Raw genomic sequence first — 18,464 nt, 5'->3', positions numbered from 1 at the left:
TTTTTTCAAATTTCGGGCCCCAAAATTAAGGTGCATCTTATACATGGGGAAATACAGTACATATAAACTTTAAGGACATCTTGCAGCCCTTATCAACAAAACTGATTTTTTTTGCAAAAATGCATTTTCATGCATTAATGAACTGAAGTTTATTAATGCATAATATGGTTCATTATTAATTCCTACAAGTACATGGATAACCTGACTGAAAGAACTGAATTAGATCCTTACAGATAAAATATTACCTTTCAGCATGAAAATGAACAGATGATTCTGGATCTATACAAGGAAACCAGGTACATCTGCTAGGCAAATCAGGATGAACGTATTGTTCACTGCTTGACATTAGACGAGTTCTTGTTTTGGTAGGTGATGGAGCCATTGAGAGCTGTTGAAATTATAACCTGCAATTATATAACTTCAATTACTCATAGTGGTTCTTTAATACTATATATGATGGGGAAAAAAATGTTTATTATATTTGAAAACACCAACTACATAAAAAAACACAGCAATATAAATATGACTCAGAAGTACAGCCTGAAATTATTTTGGGCAAGAGCCTCTCATCTGTGAGAAAGCTCTTCATCCCTCCCACTCTATCAATACAACTGAAAAAAAAAAAAAAAATTCAGTTGAAAAACCAGTTCACTGTGTTAAAACAATCTGTAGTGAACTGTGCAATTTGTTTCAATAGCATTAGCATTAGCTGAGGCATATGATGCAAGCAAGCAAGATTATAGAGAATCAGCCAAAAAAAAAAAAAAAAATGCTGTCCTATTTCACCCATCTGGTCACTCCAAAATGTTTGTCTAGTTCAGCCTTAAATTTATTTAAGCTACCAACTTCCACAACAATAGATGAAAGTCGGTTCCAGCAATCAACTACCTGCTAGCTAAAGGCAAACACACATCTATTCTACAACTGTTTTTCCTCAATTTGAATCTATGCCCTTTCAGGTTCTTAATGTCAGCAAGTGGAAGTATCTCATCAGCAGTGAGCCTGATCAAACCATTCAAAGCTTTATACACCTCAATCAGATCACCTCACAGATGTCTAGTCTCCAGATGCTGGAACTTACAGAATTTAAGCCTCTCCTGGTAAGAGAACCCCTTTGTTCCTCTCACGCCAATCTTGTTGCCCTTCACTACATCCTTCCAAAAATGAAACTTTAGGACCTGTACACAGTACTCAAGGTGTGGCCTGACCATTGCCTTATACAAAGGTATAATAACCTCCTTGTCTCTGCTAGCAAAATTCCTTTATATCATTGACAAAACTCTATGCCCTGCTCTGGCAGCCCATCTGCGCTGCTCAGAGAACTTCATATCCAACTGAACAATTACCCACAGGTCTTTTTCATTCTCTGCCTCCCTGAGTGTAGCACCACACAGTTGGTATGTTTCTCTTGGGTTACTGCTACTCACGCATTTGTTAATATTAAACTTTAGTTGCTACTTCTCAGCCAGTCTACCTAACTTTTCTAGATCCTGTTGCAGTAGCATACTGTCTTTACTATCATTAACAACCCTGCCAATCTTTGTATCATTGATACAAAGGTTGGCAGGGTTGATACAACCTTTGTATCAAACTTGGACATTAAGTCTGATATACCATGTATATTAAGTGCAATAGCATCATTAATACACAGCCATTTCTGAATAAACAGAATATTTGTAAGGCGGCATCGTTTTAAGTTATATCTCATATTGTGAAATTTCACAACGAGTTGCCATGATATTGCACTACTTCGAATAAGTAGTGCTTCACCTAAGGAGAAGACTAAGGTTAACTTATTCTCAGATAGGTACCACCACCCAGATGGCACCATTTCAGGGCTATTTGGCCCTTCTTCAGTGGGTGGGTGGGTTGGTATGTACCCACCCACCCTGCGTGGTGGTACCTATCTGAGAATAAGTAACATTAGTCTTCTCCTTAGGTGAAGCGTTACATAATAAAACACGCCTGCGTGCTCTGGATTCATAATTTATTTTATTTTTGTTACACAGAGCATTAAAACTATGATAAATGAATTAGCTTTCGGCTGCCGTAAAACCGTGGGTGTCAGATCCCACGGTTTTACGGCCTGCCGAAAGTGCACAAAGAAGGCACGCCACTAAGACCTATTGTATCCTGCTGTGGATCACCGACTTACGAGCTGTCTAAATTTGTCTCGAGACTTCTTTCTCCTCTAGTTGGCAAGACCACCTACACCGTCACCAACAGTATTGAGTTCATAGAAAGGATCCGCACTATATCCATCTCGCAAGATCAAGTCATGGCATCGTTCGATGTCGTATCACTCTTTACCTCCATCCCAGTGGAACTTGCCATCTCTTGCGCAAAACAACTCTTGGATAATGATGGAACCCTTAGCGACAGAACTAAGCTGACGCCTGATGACATTTCTGCCGCCCTCAGACTGTGCTTAACAGGGGGTGCAATCATGTTTAATGGTTCAATCTACCAGCAGATACATGGCACAGCCATGGGTTCCCCTGTCAGCTCGGTCACAGCAAACATCGTGATGGAGGAGTTAGAGGGACGTGCGTTTACACACGCACCGGATCACATCGCCTTTTGGTGTCGCTATGTAGACGATGTGTTCGTAGTGATCCCTAGAGACTCAGGTCAGCGACTCCTAACCCACCTCAACTCACTGCCGCCCTTCATAAAATTCACGATTGAGCTGGAGTCGAACAACTCTATACCATACCTAGATACACTTGTCCGGCGCGAAGACACATGCTTGAAGACGACAGTTTATCGTAAGCCTATGTGTGCTGGCCAATTTACCAACTTCCAGTCAGCACACGCACGGGGCCACCTCCTCTCAACCGCCCGAACCTTGCTAACTCGCGCCTGGACACACTCCAGCTCTGCAGATGAAAGGCGCAAAGAGATCACCAGAGTCAAAGTAGACCTTACGAGGTGTGGCTACCCCATCGATGTCCTTAACAGGTGTGATCTACAAGCACGCGACAACGTGACGACCAACAGCAACGCCAACGGTGACGAGTCTTCCACGAGGGCATTCATCCCATACTACCCCAACCTGTCACAGCAGATCGGTAGAATCCTAAGATCGCATGGGATAAAGTGCATCCAACTCCCAGGCAAGAAACTGCGTTCTCTCCTTTCCAACATAAAAACACCTGTCCCCACCCTTCTACAGAGTGGTTTGGTCTATCGCATCTCTTGCCGTGACTGCACGAGCTGCTACTTTGGAGAGACTGGACGTCGACTCGAGAAACGCCTCTCAGAACATAAAAGGGCGATCCGTTTGGCGGATGTAGAACACTCAGCTATTGCCGAGCATGTCTGGACAACCCACCACGACATCGACCCACACCGCGATGTCGTGGTTGTAGACAAGTCCCACCATTACCTAAGGCGCACCTGGTTGGAATCGTTAAGTATAAAATGCTCGGATACCTCGTTGAACAGGAACAGTGGTTGTCAACTTAACCCCATCACAGAAGCAGTAATTCTGTCCATAGACAAACGCTGGCCACGTCACCACCATACGTCACAGCCACAAACATCAACAAACAATTAACCACGTGCCTCACGCACCATCCTGGCAGTGCATCTCTATTCCAACTGCCATTCAAAGTATTTTAATCTGATGAAGGCTGCCACCCAGCCGAAAGCTAATTCATTTATCATAGTTTTAATGCTCTGTGTAACAAAAATAAAATAAATAATGAAGCGTTACTTATTCAAAGTAGTGCAATATCATGGCAACTCGTTCTACAGGTATTCACAATACAAGATACAACTTAAAACGATGCCGCCTTACAAATATTCTGTTTATTCAGAAATGGCTGTGTATTAATGATGCTATTGCACTTAATATATACATTGTCTAAATTTTCTCGCAGCTTGAGCCTTTAGCCCTAAATGCATCTTAGTCTGATATACCTTCATCAATATCATTAATAAATACACAAAACAACAATGGGCCCAGCACCGAACCCTGGAGGAATCCACTAATAACATTAGTCCACATAGAGCAGTGTCCATTTATTACGACTCTCTGCCATCTGCCACTCAACCATCCTTTTATCCATTGTAGCAACTTACCCCTAATGCCATACTGCTCCAATTTGTACAGTAGTTTTCCATGTGCAACAATATCAAAAGCTTTCCTGAAATCCAAGTAAATGATATCAAAATTATTTTTATTTTTTGCATCCAGTTCCTTTGTGACCACATCATAGTATCCAATCAAATTAGTCAGACAAGACTTCTCCTTAACAAACCCATGCAGTGTCTGAATAATTACTAGTCTTGTCTAGGTGATCCTGCATCACTTCTTTACAACTTCATCATAAACTTCCAAATGTACCAACCGTGTGGTACTACACTTAGGGAGGTAGAAAATGAAAAAAAAAAAAAGGAAGGAATTGTGCAGTCAGATATGAAGTTTTCTGAGCAATGCAGACAGGCTGCAAGAGCAGATTATTTTATACAGGAATTTTGCTAGCTGGAAATGGTCAGGCCATGCCTTGAGTACTGCGTACAGGTCTGGAGGACTCATTTTAGGAAGGATGTAGATTTGCTTGTGTGTGTACAGAGAAGGGCAACAAGATTGGTGAGGGGAATGAAGGGATCCTCTTACCAAGAGAGGTTTAAGTTCTGCAAATTGTAGTGGCTGGAGACTAGGCACCTGAGAGGTGATCTGATTGAGGTGTACAAGGCTTTAAATGAGTTGAGCACATTGAATTCTGATGGGATTCTTCCACTTGCTCAGATTACAAACCTAAGGGAGCATAAATTCAATATGAGGAAAGACAGAAATCAGAGGAAATGGACAAACATTTAGAGAGAATGGTTGTGTGAATTTTTTTTTTTTTTTTTGCTGATGCTGCATAAGCTTATACGTTTGCTTTCTTGCGTCACATGCCCCTATTACTATCACTATCACTTCAATACAACTCTAGACTCGTACGAGTACCTTGTCATGGTTCGACTGGTTACACCAAAGATTCAGTTGGCCAAATCACAACCCAATTCAACTTGTTTCTAATTTGGCTGACTGAAACTTTTCTGTAACCTCTAGCAGTAATAAGCTCTTTCCAACCAGTGGATCGTCATTAGCAGGATTTTATTTTGGAATTCAACCAAAATCAATTTGGTTTTGAACTGTGTTTTGAGTGCATCAAGTTACTGAATTCGATGCACCCAAAGCACAGTCGCATGAAAACCAAACCACAGCAGGATTTCAGTAGTTTGTTTTGCAGTTTAAATGGCTTTCTTTCCTGGCAGATAGTATAGTGATTATAAACATCATCTTCCGAACCAAGTGGTAAAGGCACAGGTTCAAATCCCATCAATGACATGAGGAATTTTTGTGGTTTTTGTTTTTTACTTGGTGGATAAGTTAGTCTGTCTTAGGTGATGAGTACAATGCACAATTGTTCATTGTACTCAGAGTAATTAGGTCTATAACACTCTTACTCTCATTTTCCCTTTCCCCATGTTTAAGTCCCACCAAACTAACTCAACATTTCACTGTCCACCCATGTCAACTGGATGCACTTGCTCAGATTTTATGTTTCTTAACTAACAGCATAACCCCTCCTCCCTTCCTGTGCACATTGTACTCTCCCCAAATTCCAATTCTGCACTGCTTATATCTGTGTGACACCACGTCTCTGATATCGCAACAATATCTGCCTTTCATGTCTTGATCAGCACTTCAGACTCATCAAATTTATTTATTATACTTCTAGCATTGGTGTACATGCAAGTATACATGCACCTGTTCTTACTTTTAGTTACCCTAACACAGCCCAAGTATTTACTTGTTCCATGATGACTCCCAGCAGCTCTTTTCTCCCCAGCAACTTGCTCTCTAGGCCAATGGTCTCCAAAGTGGGGTGGGTGAGATGATCCATGGGGATGATTTGGTAAGCAGAGCGAGCGATGCAATCCTTCCATTTGGATCAACATGCCTATGTGAGGTGACTTTCTCTGTAATGACTATTATTAAAACCACGTTTAGAAATAAACTTAACTTGGATCCAGATCTTCAGGTAGCTGTGTCCTAAAATATGAAACCAAGATGAAAGCAATGATGAAAAATATTCAAGCACATTGTTCCCACTAAAAAATGTTGTTGATTTGATTTATACCACTTTTTACTTTAATTAACCCCAGGGGCTCACATCTGGTGAGTATGGGCTTGGCACCCCAGGGTCCTGAGCTGGATATCATCATTCTTCTCTTTCTTGGTGATTCCTTTCTACTTCTAATTCTCTCTCTCTCTCTCTCTCAGGGTAACTCAGGAATTATTTTTGGTTGGTGCAGCATAAGTCTCAGGCTTCCTTGCACCATATGGATAATAATAATAATAATTTCAATTTCATTTTGTTTTGTATTTTTGCATGGAATTAGATTGTGATTTTATATATGTGATTCTAGATATAATGCGCATACCATATAAATTATTTATAAATAAAGCAAATAGTATTACATTACATTTACTTACTACACTTGTTACATTAATGATTTCATATAATTTTCTGCTTTAACTTCAATTTAATTTTTTTTTGTATTTTTTTATTTGTGATCTTTTAAAATCATATATGATTTTAGATATAATGCCTTCCATGTAAATGATTTATAAATTAAGAAAATATATTAAACTTATATATTTATTTTTTTATTCTGGGGTAGCCCTTTTAAGTAAAATAAGGGTGCACGACCAAAAACATTTGGAGACCACCGCTCTAGACTGCTGCTCATTGCAATAGCATTAGCAGAGGCACATGATGCAAGAAAGCAAGCTTATACAGCATCAGCCAAAAAAAAAAAAAAAAAACACTTCCCATAATTTGAGCAAGAGGAATAGAAGTGTAAGAATTGTTTTGCCTCTGCCTGCATCTACTGTTAATCTTTTAGTCTGTGAATCCTCACAAGCTAGCAGTTTTCCAACCCACCTAACACTGCCTCGATAGCATCAGAAATATTCTTGAACCCTTTCTATTTAAGTGTATCCCATCCCTGTAGAAGCAGTCTCTCCTGTTAGCAAGCACAGAACACACTGAAAAAAATTCTAGCCCACGAGCCATGCACAATCTCTCCAGGGCCGAATTGATTGACAAGGCTCTCATCGTATACTACCTCCTATCGTGTCTGGGCAGAATTGCAGACACTTTCAAATTCAATCCTAGCGCGCAACTGTTTTTCAACATTAACCTGTACTTGTTAATTATGTCTAGATGGTCCTGCATTACTCCTTTAACCAATGAATCCAGTAATTTCCCAGGAACCGAAGTTAAGCTGAAAGGTCTGTAACTACTCAAATCACCCTTTGTGAATTGCGGATACATTCACACATCTCCAGTCCACAGGGAACTCCACTGATTTCAAAGATACTCTTATAATTATGGATAAGTTCAGCTTACCTCCTTCTGTTGCCTCCCTCAATATGACTGGATAGATCCTATCCACCCCAGTTGCCTTTCTTATGTTGAGTACTGTATACAGGTCTGGAGGCCTCATTTTAAGAAGGATGTAGAGCTGTTGGAATGAGTACAGACAAGGGCAACAAGACTAGTGAATGGAACAAAGGGTTGCTCTTATGAAGAAAGGCTTACATTTTGCAAATTACAGCGTCTGGAGACTAGGCACCTGCGAGGTGATTTGATTGAGGTGTATGATTTCCTTTCAGTAATTTAGCTCCTTGTTAGAATTTGGTAAACTTCTGGCATTCCCTTCTCTAAAGAATTCCTCATGTGTGAAAGTAGATGCAAAATAAATACTCTTTGCTAGCAAGGATAAGGAGGTGTATCTCTTTGTATAAGGCTATGTTTAGGCTGCATCTTGAGTACTGTATACAGGTGGGGGGGAGTCTCACTTTAGGAAGGATGTAGATATGCTGGAATGGGTGCAAAGAAGGGCAAGCAGACTGGTGAAGGGAACAAAAGGGTGCAAGGAGATCTAATTAAGTTGTTTAAAGCTTGAATGGATTGAGTAAGCTGAATGTTAATGTCATTCTTCCACTTGCTGAGACTAAACACATGGGGCATGATGGGGCATATATTCAAGTTGAGGAAGGATGGTTGCAGGATAAGTGTGCAGAAGTTTCCTTTCAGGCAGTAGGTGGTTGATCGTTGGAACAGGCTTTCTCTGTTGTTGTGGAAGTGGATCTGTTTAATAAATTCAAGAACTAGATATCTTGGAGGGTACAGATGAGTGAAAGTGTAGTTTTTTTTTTTTTTTTTTGGGCCAATGCTATATAAGCTTGCTTTCTTGCATAATTTGCCATTATTACTACTATTACCACCACCGATTTAGCTGGTTAACAACCTAAGCAAGTTCATCAACAGTTAAACCATCGACATCAACTGGACCAACGTGATTCAACCCCTTCCTTCTACTGTTAATATAAGGAAAGAAGTCTTCACTGCTTTTCTTGGCTTTCTTTGCCAGAGACTTTTCATAATCAGCCTTGACTTGCCTAACATGTTTTGAAACTTGATTTCAGACTATTTCATATCTACCATAGCTTCAGCATCACCTGATAATTTATATGCATCACATGCATTTTTCTTTTCTGCCAAGTATCTCAACAGTCTGACATCCTTATTACAATACAATTCGAGGCTTAGATCTATTTAGATCTAAGCCTCGAATTGTATTTCTTAGATGGTATGTATGATAGTAGCGTCTATGATTATTTACCCAAATGTTTCCTATTTAAAATTTGTTACTGGTAACATCATTAGTTGGTTCCACTGTACAGAATTTAAAACTGTCTGAGACCCCTGTAGTCTCCTTTACGAAAGCAAAAATCTTTCCCTTTATTCTTGATGGCGGTTACATCTTTAAGTAAATCCCAATGTCAATACACTGTGATCACTGCCACCTAGTAGTTCTTTTATTGGTAGCTTCTTAATGCATATAAAATCACTCCTTATAATCGGATGAAGGGTATTGTTCTCTCTTATTGCCTCTGTTATATGCTGCTGTTAGTAAACAGTCATCCAATAAATCCACAAAAGCCTTGCTATTGTGTGAATGACCAATGCACAAGTTCCAATAATTATCTGGAAAGTGAAAATTTCCCATTATAAGCCATTATGATTTACTGGACCACTCTAATTCTCTGTATAGTTTTTTTGATATACTCACAGTCATTCAGCCTATAACAGACTCCTACTATCATTTTTTCCCCACTGCTTATGTCACCAAACTGACTCAACATAGCACTGGTTACCCATATAAACTGGATGCACTGCCTTAGATTTTGTGCGCTTCGTAACTAAGAGCATAATCTTTTATACACTGTATTCCCAACATTCAAATTCTAGATGTAATGGATTTCTTTTGTGTCAAATAGAATATTATGCCATAATGAAAGGTGCAATGGTGAATAAAGGGATGGCTATAAATGACTGCTCTGCGAGTTCACAAGGTCTCGACTGGAGTTCCATAGTGTTTGATGCTGGGTTATGTGTTGTTTCTGATATTTGTTAAATCACATGTATAAAAGGCACAGAACCTGCTATTAAGAAATTCTATGTTCGGCAAAAATGTTGGATCCAATATTGAATTCAGATATTTTTGTTAAGAGAAGTTAAAGACACAAAACAAATAAAAGCTTTTTTTTTCATGGCAAGTCATTTTTTTCTCAATATTAGTGACTCCGTAGATAACAAAACAGCAGCTTACCACTGGTGGAGAATCATAAACAACAGTAACCGAAGTATGCTACTTCAGCAAGGACTTGTAGAGGTTTACATTTAATGATAACAATAACACCCACAATGATTATCCTACTTGGCCAAGTGGTCAAGAGCACAAGTGCGGCAGCATACACTCTTTGAGTGGACCCATGACTACTAAATACAATTGATATTTGTACTGATTGATTTATTGTAAACTCCACTGGCCTGGTGGTCATGCTGGAGTATAAACAAGTGTATATATTATTTCAGCAATACAAAATTTAAGTTAGACGATAACTATAAAATTGGTTGGCGCATTTGCATCATTACTACATAGTTGAATTTTTTAGACAAACCAAAGTTTGTACATTAGCATCGTTATTGTAATATCTTATACTGTGAAATCCTCAATGACAACTTGCCCATTATACTGCAAATAAGTAACACTTCCTATTATAGAAGACTACTATTGCTTATTTCCAATTGAGTACCACCACTCAGATAGCACTGTTTCGAAACTATATGACTTGCTATCAGTGAGCAGGTAGGTAACCAAAGGTACTAAGGTTGATGAACCAGTCATGACAATGTCAGAGATGACAAAAGGTGTGCTTCTTAGCACACCTTTTGTCATCTCTGACATTGTTAACATTAATAGGCATATGATGCAAGAAATAAAGCTTATATAGCAACAGCCAAAAAAAAAAAAAAAAACCTTCCCATTTCACCCATCCATTCACTCCAAATGTTTGTCTAGTCCTGCCTTGAATTTATTTAAGTTGTTGACCTCCACACAACAGATGGAAGTTTGTTCTATTCCAGCAATCAACCACCAGCTGACTAAAAGAAAATTTCTGCACATGTATTAGCATTAGTAGAGGCATTTGATGCAAGAAAGCAAGCTTATGCAGCATCAGCCAAAAAAAAAAAAAAAAAAGAAAAAAAAAAAAAACCACTCCCACTTCACCCCTCTGTTCGTTCAAAATACCTGTCCAGCTGAGCCTTAAACTTATTTAGGCTATCAACTTCCACGACAAGGGATGGAAGCCTGTTCCACCAACCAACCACTCGCTGGCCAAAGGCAAATTTCCGCACGTCTATCCTACATCTGTCTTTCCTCAATTTGAATTTATGCCCTCTCAGGTGATTATTCTGAGCGAGAGGAAGAATCCCATCAGCATTGAGCATGCTCAAACCATTCAATGCTTTATACACCTCTATCAGATCACCTCGATGGTGCCTAGTCTCCAGACACTGTAATTTGCAAATCTTAAGCCTTTCTTCGTAAGAGCACCCCTTTGTTCCATTCACTAATCTTGTTGCCCTTCTCTGTACTCGTTCCAGCAGCTCTACATCCTTCTTGAAATGAGGCCTCCAGGCCTGTATACAGTACTCTAGGTGTGGCCTGACCATTGCCTTATACAAGGGAATAATCACCTCCTTATCCCTGCTAGAAAAATTCCTATATATCATTGACATTACGCCATGAGCTACTCTTGCAGCCCGTCTGCACTGCTCAGAGAACTTCATATCTGCCTGCACAACCACCCCCAGGTCCCTTTCATTCTCTACCACTGTCAGTGTAGTACCACAGAGTTGATACGTTGCTCTGGGGGTTGCTGTTTCCCATGTGTAGTACTTTACATTTGTCAATGTTAAACTTCATTTGCCACCTCTCAGCCCATCTGCTCAACCTTTCCAGATCCTGTTGCAGCAGCATAGTGTCAGTAGTGTCCTTGACAACCCTGCCTACCTTTGTATCGTCTGCAAACTTCGACATTAAGCTTGATATACCATCATCAATATCATTTATGAATACAGAAAACAATAATGGACCCAACACTGAGCGCTGAGGGACTCCACTAATAACATTAGTCCACGACGAGCAGTGTCCATTGATTACCACTCTCTGTCTTCTCCCCCTCAGCCACCCCTTTACCCACAGCAGCAATTTGCCTCCAATGTTACACTGCTCCAATTTGTGCAGCAGTCTTCCATGTGCAATAGTATCAAAAGCCTTTCTAAGATCCAAGTATTCTACAACTGTCCTCCTTCAATTTGAATTTATGTCCCCTCACATGACTAATCTGGGCAAGAGGAAGAATCTCATCAGCACTGCACTTGCTGAAACCATTCAAGGCCTTATACACCTCAATCAGATCATCTCTCAGCTGCCTAATCTCCAGACACTGCAATTTGCAAAACTTAAGCCTTTCTTTGTAAGAGCAACCCCTTGTTCCACTCACCAATCTCACTGCCCTTCTCTGTATGAATTCCAGCAGCTCTACATCCTTCCTAAAATGAGGCCTCCAGACCTGTATACAGTACTCAAGGTATGGCCTAACCATTGCCTTATACAAGGGGATAATCACCTCCTTATCCCTGCTAGAAAATTCCTGTATATCATTGACAAGACACCATGAGCTACTCTTGCAGATTGTCTGCACTGCTCAGAAAACTTTATATCTGTCTGCACTCTACTTAGTGTGGTACCACATAGTTGATTACTTTGGGGTTACTGCTGCCCATATACAAATAGTTGATAATGAATAGATTTATGTGTAAATGAGCAATCCAATATAAAGTTCTCTGAAGATTGTAGACAGGGTGCTAGAATAGTGCATAATGTTTTACGTATTATGTATGGGAATTTTGCTAGTAGGGAGGCAATCATCCTATTAATATTAATATCTAGTATTAGCAGTAGCAAATAATGCAAAGGAACAAGCTTATATGGCAACAGCAAAAAAAAAAAATTACACTCTGGCTGAAAGCAAAATTTTCACACATCTATAATGCAACCATCCTTATTTTCAATTTAATCTCTCCTTATGCATGTTGTCCAAGAAAGAATAAGGATGTCAACAGCATTTAGTTAATCAATCTACTTAAAGCCTTAAAGACTTCAATCAGGTCTCTTTGCAGATGCCCATTTTCCAAGTGGTGCAATTTGCAGAACTGTTCTATTGAGGTTTCAGGTGCATCGGCGACTTAGACTATATCTTACCATTGTGTACTATGTCTGTAGAATTGTTTTCACAGGCAGATTTGCATGTTGGCTTAAAAACCTGGAATAACCCAAACCCACTGAGATTGCCTAACTACAGACGCAACTGAAGATTAATTTAGAAAATCCCCAGTTATCAAAGGGAATTTAACAAACACAGACCTCTCCAAACAAGTGATAAAGGACAATAAGTGATAAAAAAACCAATACTCTGTCATTTTGCAGAACTGAAATCTTCCACATTAAGAGTACCCTTTTCTGTTCTAGATTAATTTCATTATTCTTCACTTGTTCCAAGAATCCACATCCTTCGTAGGATCAGGAAGACTATGAATCTGTCGCCCCCCCCCACTGACTAAGTAATTTTCCCCCGAATTAGTGAATTTGTTTATCAAAAGGTATCCGCTTATTACTGGTTAGGAAAATCATAAACAATAGTAATCAAAGCATGCTATTTCAGAAATGCAAAATAAACTAAGGACAAGAAGACGATTATCTCAGATTTGCAATGCATACAGGTCTGAAAGACCTAGTATGCAGTAATCAAGATGTAGCCTGACCACTGCCTTACATAATAAGATAATTGCCTTCTTGTCCTTATCAGTAAAATTTCAGATGATACAAAGGTTGGAAGAGGTTAGTGACAGTAATGACGGTATGCTTCTGCTACAGGATTTAGAAAAATCAGGCAGTCAGGCAGAGAAATGGCAGTTGAGTTTAACACTGACAAATGCAAAGTATAGCACATGTGTAATAGTAATCCAGCAGTAATGTACCAACTGAGAGTGTCTTATAATGGGGGATTTTAACTTCCCAGATATAGACTGGAACCTGTGGGTTGGTCACTTGCATACTAATAAGGCTTTTGTGGATTTATTGGATAATTGGGTTCTAGAGCAGCATGTTAGAGAGGCAACAATGGGGAGTAACACTCGATCTGGCTATTAGCAGTGATTATTCATGCATTAAGAATTTATAGATAAAGGAACTACTAGGTAGCAGTGATCACGTGTACTGATGTGGGATTTACTTAAAGATGTAACTACCATCAGGAGTAAAGGAAAGGGTTTTTGCTTTCATAAAGGCAACTACAGTGGTCTCAGAGATTTTTAGGTTCTTTACAGTGGGACCAACTGATGTTACCAACAAAAAATTCTAAATGAGAAAATTTTTTTTTTTGGCTGATGCTGCATAAGCTTGCTTTCTTGCATCATATGCCTCTACTAATACTAATGCATTCAGAAAACTTTATATCTGTCTGCACTCTACCACCCTTAGTGTATGCATCCAGTAATCTTGGAAGCTTGAACGCTTCCAGTAATCTTGGAAGCTACTAAGCTTTTTGTTCCAACTAAGAAATACTGCTCTATGTTCAGGCCCAAATGGATGTCAGATGAATTAATGAGACTCGTGACGAGGAAGACAAATGCATGGGATGCTTAGTCAGGCAACACAGAAGCCAATGGTAGATAAAAGCTAGTCATAAAGGAGGTTAGGCAAGTGAAAGCAGATGAAAAATCTTTGGCAAAGGATGCAAAGAAAAACAGCAAAGAGCTCTTTACTTATATAAACTCTAAAACGAAGGGGATGAATCAGATTGGTCCACTTGATATCAATGGTTTGACTATAAATGATCATTCTCAGACAGCTGCCGAACTAAATGAGTATTTTGCATCTACATTCACACATGAGGAGTTATTCAAGGAGGAGAGGGCCAGATGTTTATCAAACTCTAACAGGGAGTTAAATGATTTTGTAATAATTGAGAGCAAAGTGGAGGATAAATTGTTCAAGTTAAACATAAGAAAGGCACCTGGAGTGGATGGGATCTATCCAGTTATATTAAAGGAGGCAGCAAAGGAAGTAAGCAAACCGTTAGCCATAATTATGAGAGCATCCTTGGACTCGGGGGAAGTCCCCAAGGATTGGAGATGTGCAAATTTATCTCCAATTCACAAAGGAGGAACAAAAGGTGACAAGTAATTACAGAGCTATTAGTTTGACTCCTGTTCTGCGGAAAATAATGGAGTCACTGGTTAAAGAAGCATTGCGGGATCATTTAGACAAGACTGCAGCAATAATTCAGACACAGCATGGGTTTGCCAAGGGGAAGTCTTATCTGACCTATTTGATTGGATATTATGATGTGACCACAAATGAACTGGATGCAAAAAATAATTTTGATATCATATACAGGCATACCTCGGTTAACGTTACCTCTGATAACGAAGCTTCGATATAACGAAGTCGGCAATTTCAAGCCCCATTTAACATAAAAAAAAATATATATTCCAGTTTAATCACCTGAAATCTAAACAAACTGAAGAAATTACGGAAACCTTTGGGGCTTCTCGTGGTTGGTTCGAGAAATTTAAAAAACGGGCCAGGATTCATAGTGTAAAATTAACAGGAGAAGCTGCAAATAAGTTTCCAAAAAAACTAAAGGAAATAATTGAACGTGAAAATTTTCCAAATTTGGTGTTCAGTGTTGACGAAAGCGGTTTGTTCTGGAAACGGCTACCAACAAAAAGCTTCATATCTATTGAAGAAAAATCAGCTGCTGGGTTCAAAGCAGCCAAAGACCGTTTAACGTTACTCTTTGGATCAAATGCCTCTGGCGATTATAAATTAAAATTGTTATTAGTTTACCATTCAGAAAATCCGAGGGCGTTAAAAGGTAACATAAAAATGAATTCACCTGCAATATGGAAAGCAAATAGAAAAGCGTGGGTTACCAAGGAGTTATTTACTGATTGGTTTGTTAACCACTTTTGTCCTGAAGTAAAACGGTATTGTCAAAAAAACAACTTTGAAGAAAAAGCTCTTTTGTTGTTAGACAATGCTCCGGGACATCCTACTGATCTTAACACGTTGCATTCCTGTCAAAGTTGAGTTTCTTCCAGCAAACACAACTTCCCTGATTCAACCATTGGATCAGGGAGGAAAAGCATCATTTAAAGCTTATTATCTGCGTCGAACATTAAGCAGTTTAACTGAACTAGAGGATAAAGAGGAAATGACAGTTAAAACTTTTTGGAAAAACTACACCATTAAAAATGCAATTGAAAACATTGATAGTTCTTGGAAAGAAGTCACTAAGAAATGCTTAAATGGAGTTTGGCGCAAAATATGGCCAGAAGTTGTACTAGAAGAAGAAAATAACATCCAAGAAATTGGAAATGAAGTTATCCAGATGGCTCAATCAATAGGTTTCGAAAATGTCAATGAAGAGGATTTTAGAAATTTATTGAATGCAGAAGATAATGGTTTTTCAGTGGAAGATTTAGAAAACCTTGTTAGCAATGAAGACGAAGTTAAAGACGTTCCTGCCGAAAAAGTGTTAACAACCAAAGATTTAAAAAGGTGCTTAAATGACATTGAAAACGTTAAATTTTTTTAGTGAAAATGATCCTGATTTAGGAAGAAGTATTATTGTTAAGCGATCAGTATTAAATGCAATAACTCCGTATAGGCAATTGTTAAATGAAAGAGAAAAAGAGCATAAACAATCAACTTCAGACTCGTATTTTAAAATGTGATTTCACTTTGTATATAAGTTGACTGTTTATTTAATAAAACTTTTCTTTGTCCGAAAAAAAAGCTTTTCATTTTCTTTACGTAAGAACGTATCCCTATTCTGGCCATAGTATTTTTACCTCTGAAAACGAAGTTTCGCTTAACGAAGTAATTTCGTGGAACGCATCCTATTCGTTATTCGAGGTATGCCTGTACTTGGATTTCCGGAAAGCTTCTGATACTGTTGCACATGGATGACTACTGTACAAATTGGAGCAGCATGGCATTAGGGGTAAGTTGCTACAATGGATAAAAGGATGGTTGAGTGGGAGAAGACAGAGTGGTGGTCAATGGGTACTGCTCTACGTGGACTGTTATTAGTGGTGTCCCTCAGGGTTCAGTGTTGGACCCATTGTTTTGTATATTTATCAATGATATTGATAAAGGTATATCAAGCTTAATGTCAAAGTTTGCAGATGATAGGTTGGCAGGGTTGTTAACATCAGCAATGACAGTATGCTGTTGCAACAGGATCTAGAAAAGTTGGGTAGATGGGCTGAGAAGTGGCAACTGAAATTTAACATTAACAAATACAAAATACTGCATGTGGGTAGCATTAGCATTAGTAGAGGCATATGATGCAAGAAAGCAAGCTTATTCAGCATCAGCCAAAAAAAAAAAAAAAAAAACACCCTCTCCCATTTCACCCCTCCGTTCGTTCGAAATACCTGTCCAGTTGAGCTTTAAATTTGTTTAGGCTATCAACTTCAACAACAAGTGATGGAAGTCGGTTCCACCAACCAACCACCCGCTGGCCAAAGGCAAATTTCCGCACATCTATCCAACATCCGTCCTTCCTCAATTTGAATTTATGCCCTCTGAGGTGATTATTCTGAGAAAGATGAAGAATCCCATTGGCATTGAGCATGCTCAAACCATTCAAAGCCTTATACACCTCTATCAGATCACCTCGCCGGTGCCTAGTCTCCAGACTCTGTAATTTGCAAAACTTAAGCCTTTCTTCGTAAGAGCAACCCTTTGTTCCATTTACTAATCTTGTTGCCCTTCTCTGTACCCGTTCCAGCAGCTCTACATCCTTCTTGAAATGAGGCCTCCAGACCTGTATACAGTACTCAAGATGTGGCCTAACCATTGCCTTATACAAGGGAATAATCACCTCCTTATCCCTGCTAGAAAAATTCCTGTATATCATTGACAAGACACCATGAGCTACTCTTGCAGCTCGTCTGCACTGCTCAGAGAACTTCATATCTGCCTGCACAATTACCCCCAGGTCCTTTTCATTCTCCACCACTGTCAGTGTAGTACCACAGAGTTGATACATTGCTCTGGGGTTACTGTTACCCATATGTAGTACTTTACATTTGTCAATGTTAAACTTCATTTGCCACCTCTCAGCCCATCTGTTCAACCTTTCCAGATCCTGTTGCAGCAGCATAGCGTCAGTAGTGTCCTTAACGACCCTGCCAACCTTTGTATCATCTGCAAACTTAGACATTAAACTTGATATCCCATCATCAATATCATTCATAAACACCGAAAACAACAATGGACCCAACACTGAACCTTGAGGGACTCCACTAATAACATTAGTCCACGTTGAGCAGTGTCCATTGATTACCACTCTCTGTCTTCTGCCACTCAACCATCCCCTTATCCATAGCAGCAATTTGCCTCCAATGCCACACTGCTCCAATTTGTGCAGCAGTCTTCCATGTGCAACAGTATCAAAAGCCTTTCTAAGATCCAAATATATAATATCAAAGTTATTCCCTGCATCCAGTTCTTTTGTGACTACATCATAGTATCCAATCAAATTGGTCAGGCAAGACCTGCCCTTAACAAAACCATGCTGCGTCTGAGCTATAACTGAATTCTTGTCTAGATGATCCTGCAGTGCTTCTTTAACCAGTGCCTCCATTAATTTACCTGGAACAGAAGTTAAACTAACAGGTCTATAATTACTTGTGTCAGCCTTTGATCCTCCTTTGTGAATTGGGGTTACATTTGCACATCTCCAGTCTATGGGTACCTCCCCTGAGTCCAAAGAAGCTCTCATAATTATGGCTAGGGGTTTGCATACTTCCTTTGCTGCCTCCTTTAATATAACTGGATAGATCCCATCCACCCCAGGTGCCTTTTTTATGTTTATCCTCAACAATCTCTCCTCCACTTTCCTCTCAGTTATTACAAAGTCATCCAGCTCACTGCCAATGTTTACTTTACCTACATCATTCTCC

General features: G+C 39.3%; 1 protein-coding gene across 5 annotated transcripts in view; it reads right to left on the bottom strand.

The window, feature by feature from the left end:
* The window catches only part of Cbs (Cystathionine beta-synthase), a 244,741-nt gene that overhangs the window by 160,315 nt on the left and 65,962 nt on the right, over positions 1-18,464 (bottom strand). For all 5 annotated transcript variants that reach the window (XM_090381660.1, XM_090381658.1, XM_090381662.1 and 2 more), the window contains exon 2: positions 246-404. In XM_090381660.1, the coding sequence (XP_090237786.1) occupies positions 246-382 (137 nt within the window). In that variant the 5' untranslated portion in view covers positions 383-404. The remainder of the gene's footprint in view (positions 1-245; positions 405-18,464) is intronic.

Source organism: Mastigoproctus giganteus, chromosome 9 (assembly GCF_048544385.1).
Source record: "Mastigoproctus giganteus isolate SK-2022 chromosome 9, ASM4854438v1, whole genome shotgun sequence".
Lineage (NCBI taxonomy): Eukaryota > Metazoa > Arthropoda > Arachnida > Uropygi > Thelyphonidae > Mastigoproctus > Mastigoproctus giganteus.
The sequence above is the reverse complement of the archived record's forward strand: the minus strand, read 5'-3'. Positions and strand labels throughout refer to the sequence as shown.